Source organism: Triticum urartu, chromosome 2 (assembly GCF_003073215.2).
Source record: "Triticum urartu cultivar G1812 chromosome 2, Tu2.1, whole genome shotgun sequence".
Taxonomy (NCBI): Eukaryota; Viridiplantae; Streptophyta; class Magnoliopsida; order Poales; family Poaceae; genus Triticum; species Triticum urartu.
The window spans coordinates 31,228,742-31,235,025 of NC_053023.1; the positions used below are offsets into that span (position 1 = coordinate 31,228,742).

The 6,284-nt window shown below is 54.2% G+C and overlaps 1 protein-coding gene across 1 annotated transcript; it reads left to right on the forward strand.

Annotated features, from left to right (window-relative positions):
• Positions 1-2,906: 2,906 nt before the first annotated feature.
• LOC125540847 (carotenoid cleavage dioxygenase 8 homolog A, chloroplastic-like) lies at positions 2,907-4,956 on the forward strand. The gene is made up of 3 exons (XM_048704390.1): positions 2,907-3,198; positions 3,303-4,052; positions 4,213-4,956. Exons 1-3 carry the CDS (start codon positions 2,926-2,928, stop codon positions 4,846-4,848), a joined length of 1,659 nt encoding a protein of 552 aa, XP_048560347.1. The 5' UTR covers positions 2,907-2,925; the 3' UTR covers positions 4,849-4,956.
• The last annotated feature ends 1,328 nt before the right edge of the window (positions 4,957-6,284 follow it).

Here is a 6,284-nt window from a genome sequence, read left to right on the forward strand (position 1 = left end):
ATATGACCGAGGTGGACTATGGTGGAGGGGGGCACCGCACACAGCTAAAAGATCAACTGATCAACTTGTGTTTCTTGGGGTGCCCCTGCCCCCATATATAAAGGAGCAAGGGGAGAGGCCGGCCGACCCTAGCAGGGCGCGCTAGGAGGAGTCCTACTCCCACCGGGAGTAGGATTCCCCCCTTTCCTAGTTGGACTAGGAGAGAAGGAAGGGGGAGAGAGGGAGGAAGGAAAGGGGGTGCCCCCCCTCCTAGTCCAATTCGGACTAGAGGGAGAGGGGGCGCGCGGCCTGCCATGATCTCCTCTCTCTCTCTCTCTCCACTATGGCCCAATAAGGCCCATACATTTACCAGGGGGTTCCGGTAACCTCCCGGTACTCTGGTAAAATCCCGATTTCACCCGAGACTATTCCGATGTCCAAATATAGGCTTCCAATATATCGATCTTTACTCGACCATTTCGAGACTCCTCGTCGTGTCCCTGATCATATCCGGGACTCCGAACTACCTTTGGTACATCAAAACACATAAACTCATATTACCGATCATCACCGAACTTTAAGCGTGCGGACCCTACGGGTTCGAGAACTATGTAGACATGACCGAGACTCGTCTCTGGTCAATAACCAATAGCGGAACCTGGATGCTTATATTGGCTCCTACATATTCTACGAAGATCTTTATCGGTCAAACCACATAACAGTATACGTTGTTCCCTTTGTCATCGGTATGTTACTTGCCCGAGATTCGATCGTTGGTATCTCAATACCTAGTTCAATCTCGTTACCGGCAAGTCTCTTTACTCGTTTCGTAATGCTACATCCCGTAACTAACTCATTAGCTACATTGCTTGTAAGGCTTATAGTGATGTACATTACCGAGAGGGCCCAGAGATACCTCTCCGACAATCGGAGTGACAAATCCTAATCTTGATCCATGCCAACTCAACAAACACCATCAGAGACACCTGTAGAGCACCTTTATAATCACCCAGTTACGTTGTGACGTTTGGTAGCACACAAAGTGTTCCTCGGTATTCGGGAGATGCATGATCTCATAGTCATAGAAACATGTATTGTTATGGAGAAAGCAATAGCAACAAACCAAACGATCATCGTGCTAAGCTAACGGATGGGTCAAGTCAATCGCATCATTCTCTAATGACGTGATCCCCTTAATCAAATGACAACTCATGTCTATGGTTAGGAAACATAACCATCATTGATTCAACGAGTAGTCAAGTAGAGGCAAACTAGTGACACTCGGTTTGTCTATGTATTCACACATGTACTAAGTTTTTGGTTAATACAATTCTAGCATGAATAATACACATTTATCATGATATAAGGAAATATAAATAACAACTTTATTATTGCCTCTAGGGTATATTTCCTTCACTGCTGCGTGCCCGGCTGGGTGTAGCCCTGCTGCGTGTGGGTATAGTTGCCGAACTAGGTGGGATCCGAGTCTTCCACCTGCCCGTCCTCATAGTCACCTCCTCCTCCGCCTCCATCATGGATGATGTCGAACATCTCCCTCTCCCCGTCTTCGTACACCTTCTCCCCCTCTTTAGGTATAGCACTGAACAGCATGCAGGCACCCATCTGCTCCCGAGTTGTTTGGTGGTGTTGAAGTATGGAGCCTTGTGATACTCCGGCCATGGCGGCATCTGTATGGTGGGCTGCACCATAGGGGCACCGCGGCCCAGGCCGCGACCTCCACCACGTCCGCCACCATCATGCCCTCCGCCGGCTTTCTGCTTCTTGAGTGTTTCCTCTTTGCGACCTTCGCTCTGACGTGGCGTTTTTGCCGTGTCGCGAGTTCATCTTCCGGGCGAGTGTGATGCTCGGATCCTTCACCACCTCCATCTTCAATAGGTTCTCCTCCGGTTCCATGCGTCTACGGTGGGAGGGAAGAAGAGAGTGGGAGAAAAGGGCAGGAATTGGGTGGAGAGTGGAGGGATGGAAGAAGAGAGTGGGGATTTTGGTGAGAAGACAGTGCGGGTAGGTACAAAAGCATGGGCTCCACCTTCCTTCTTGGTGGGACAGGGGTGTCGTCTTCCGACATGTCTCGTGTCCGGATTCAGATAAAGCCCCCAACTTTGGTTTCGGTTTGTGGAAAAATTGTGGTCCGATTGTTCTGCGGACGGATGAAACTCGGTGTTGGATGAATTCTGGGGTCCGGACAGCTACGTCCAGACGGATGCTACGGGGTTGAGGGTCTCCGTTGAAGATTCCCTCATGCACTAGGACACCTTTTTGTTTTGAGGGCGATGCACTAGGACACCTACAATCCTACACTCCCTCACTCAGCACAACTTTCCAGCCAACTAGACCACGTGAAGGAGAAGCCTTGTTCGTTAGCGAAAAAGCCACTTGACTTTGTTTGGCTTTTTAAAATCAACTTTTTCAAGGAGTAAAGCATAAGCCATTTTAAAATCAACTTCGGAAATAGCTTCTTCGTATGCATCTCATGGATCATGTTATGAAGGATGGATTAGTACACCATCCTTAATGTATCTGCCGTTTTGCCATGGTCTAGTACCTACGTACCTTTGAGCTAGGGATGCAAGTGTATGCCCTAAAACAAGCAAATTAGTTCATTCCGGCTGTAAGATTAATTCTAAATATATACTACTCCTATGATATTGCCTGCAAACCCGCCCGTCCTGCATCCCTACTTTGAGCCAGTCATGTAATCCGATTTGTGATGAACTTTCAAAAATTTAAAATCAACATATACTAGTAAGCTTGTCGGCATGTAGTGTCGTTGTACTTATCTTTGTTGCATCCGCTGCGTTGGGCAAGAGTGTGATTATCCTAAAGTTGAGGCCCACACATGTCTGCTACTCCTACTATATATCTATCGATCGTGCAATAATCAATCCGACACAGCATCAAAATCAGAAGCTAGCTACAGTAGCTACCATGGCGGCGGCTGCTCTCCCCGCGCTCTGCACTGCTCCCAAACCCCTGGCCTTATCGTTGCCTCGCTCCACACCGATCAACCTCCGCCGCTCAAAGATGGTAGGCAGCCCCGCCCGTTCCGTGAAGGCAGCGACCACCACGTCGACGCCAGTCGAGGAGGAAGCAGCTGCTGGGGTCGACGGCGGCGGCACAAAGCTGTCTGCTTGGACAAGCGTCCGGCAAGAGCGCTGGGAAGGCGAGTTGGCCGTCGAGGGAGATCTCCCACTCTGGCTGGTACGTATATATACTCCTAGGTTAATTACCTATATGCATATATTCCCGAACCATCCATTAGTTGCTCAAAAATGTACTGTATGTATGTCTGCTGTGTGGGCTAGAACGGCACGTACCTGAGGAACGGCCCAGGGGTGTGGGACGCCGGCGACGTCGCGTTCCACCACCTGTTCGACGGCTACGCGACACTCGTCCGCGTCTCCTTCTCGCATGGCCATGCCACCGGCGCGCACCGGCAGATAGAGTCGGACGCGTACATGGCCGCCAAGAAGCATGGCCAGCCAGTGCTGCGTGAGTTTTCCCAGTGCCCCGAGCCCGGGACCCTGCTCGACCGCGTGCGCGACGCCGTGGGGCTCCTCAGCGGCGCGGCCCTCACCGACAACCCCAACAGCGCCGTGCTGCCGCTCGGCGACGGCCGGGTCATGTGCCTCACCGAGACCACCAAGAGCTCCGTCCTGATAGACCCGCACACGCTCGACACGGTCGGCAAGTTCAAGTTCACGGGAAAAGTCGGCGCCAATGCGATGATACAGTCGGCGCACCCGATTGTGACCGAGTCCGAGTTCTTGACGCTGCTCCCTGACCTTGTCCGGCCAGGCCACCTTTTGGTGAGGATGGAGGCTGGGAGCAACGAGAGGAAGGTCGTAGGGAGGGTGGACTGCCGGGGTGGGCCGACGCCGGGATGGATGCACGCCTTTGCCGTGACGGAGAAGTATGTCGTGGTGCCCGAGATGCAGCTCCGGTACTCGTCGACCAGCCTGCTCAAGTCCGAACTCGCCCGGTTCTACGCCTTCGACTGGCTTCCTGCGTCCGGGAGCTACATGCACGTCATGTGCAGGTCCACCGGCAAGACTGTAAGTAAACCCACATATACCCGGCGGTAGGTGGCCGGGCCGGCCGGGTACGTGTAGGACCGATGTTCATATACAGTACATACATACCGTTGCTCTACTTATGTTTGTTGATTTTCATAGCCCAGTCGGCCGCTGCGTTTGTTCTTGTCCGTGCATACAGGTGGCGAGCGTTGAGGTGCCACCTTTCATGGCAATCCACTTCATCAATGCGTACGAGGAGGTAGGCGAGGAAGGCCAGGCTGCTCAGGTCATCGTCGATTGCTGCGAGCACTACGGTGACCCTGCAATCATCGAGACGCTTGTCCTCCAGGGACTGAGGTCGTTCAGGGGCACGGACACGCTGCCTGACGCCAGAGTCGGCCGGTTCAGGATACCACTGGACGGCAGCCCGTCCGGCGAGCTCCAGACGGCGCTGGACCCTGAGGAGCATGGCCGAGGGATGGACATGTGCAACATCAACAGGGCGCGCCTCGGGAAGAAGTACCGCTATGCTTACGCCTGCGGCGCACGCCGGCCTTGCAACTTCCCCAACACGCTCACCAAGATCGACCTGGTGCTGCGGAAGGCCATGAGCTGGCACGAGGAGGGCGCGGTGCCATCAGAGCCCTTCTTCGTGGCAAGGCCCGGGGCAACCGACGAAGACGACGGAGTGGTCATGTCTATCGTCAGCGCCGAGGATGGTGGAGGTTTCATGGTGGTGCTCCACGCGGCCACGTTCAAAGAGATTGCGCGCGTCAGGTTCCCATATGGGCTACCCTACGGTTTCCACGGATGCTGGATTCCAGCCAAGAACTGAAGGCAACACAACAAATTCATCCTGCCGATGTGTTTCCCGTTTCTGTTTTTCTTTTTTCTTTTTCAACCAGGCATTGGTCCGTTCCTATTAAGAGAAACACTTGCCAGATGTCGCCGTTCACTGTGGAAGCAATTGCGATGCTTGGTTGCATTGGAGATGGGAGAAGGGAGCGAGAGAGGCGATCCCCCACCTACCAGCAGTAGTGGCGCCGCGGCCGCCATTATTGTCACCACATCCTTATCTCCCCCCGTTTCCCAACCCCCATCCCCACACCTCCGAGAGAACTACTGCATCCCACACCCCACGGCCAGATCCGACGAACTCGATGGTCGGTGGAGTGCGACGCGGGGCGCGGGCGCGGCGTCTGCGACCCGCTCAGGTGGCGGCGCCGCCGGTGGCGACGCTCCCGGAGATCGATGCGTCGTCGCCGGAAGCGATTGCGGAGATGCGCCGGGTGGTGGAAGCGAGATTCCCAATCCGCTCCAAGTGGCCCGAGATTTTCATGGAGATCCTGCATCGTGCGACATTCGAAGAGCGAGCTCGCTTTGCGGGCGACGACGGCGGGATGGACTACGAGTTCATCTTCTGGGCGATTCAGGAGGCGGAGTCGCTGGATCCAGGGCAGGCGGCGAGATGGGCGTGCTTCAAATCGAGTTCTCCTTCAAGGCTCAACATCCGACCCCCGCCGGTGCTGCAGCTCTCGCGCTCGCCGCCGGAGGCGCTGCCGCCGGGGGCGTGCTCCCCAGGGTTCCTTGAAGCTTCAACAGCCCGGCGCATGGGCTCTGTAGGGTGTCCCCTCTCTGCAAGGGCGCAGGAGGATCAGGGGTTCTACCCTAGAGCCTCTGCCATGGCCGGGTGACCGGGGGGAGAAACCCCATTCTAAGGTACATAGAAATCGACCCAATCCTTGTTCTGATGCTGTTAATATTCAATCTGCTTGTCAGTCAATTGGGGATTCCCAGATTTTTCTGAAAAAAGGAGTTCGTAGAGAATTTGTGAATCTGATGCGATTAGAGGGGTTACCCCGTTGAGTACCCAATGTGAAATCTCACCTTCACCGTGCTCGTCGCATTCCGTGATTGATGCACCGACTCCGGTGGTAAGTTCTAACTCTGACGAACTCGCTTGTGCGAGGAGAGCTGGACGGAGTTCAAATCAGCTGACTGCTGTGACCGAACCAAAACCCACCCCATCGTCGTTAATCACGAGATGTGTGGTTGGGAGGAAAGCGGATTTTCGTGACACGCTTTTGGGTCAGGCAAACGGTTCTGGAGAGGAGGTGGCGAACTTTTTCGGCCAGCTCTGGGTTATCCCCTACCCAACCCATAGCCGCCGCCTACATAAACCTAGGCTGCTACCACCAAACCCTAGATATGCTATCCCCAAATTGTTTTGGGTGAGAAAGGATCTATTCCAATCAAGAAACTTCTCGGTCC

Coding starts and splice junctions, on each gene's coding strand:
- LOC125540847 (XM_048704390.1), top strand. CDS start 2,926: ATGGCGGCGGCTGCTCTCCCCGCGCTCTGCACTGCTCCCAAACCCCTG. Junction 3,199..3,302: donor GAGATCTCCCACTCTGGCTG/GTACGTATATAT, acceptor TGTGTGGGCTAG/AACGGCACGTACCTGAGGAA. Junction 4,053..4,212: donor GCAGGTCCACCGGCAAGACT/GTAAGTAAACCC, acceptor CCGTGCATACAG/GTGGCGAGCGTTGAGGTGCC.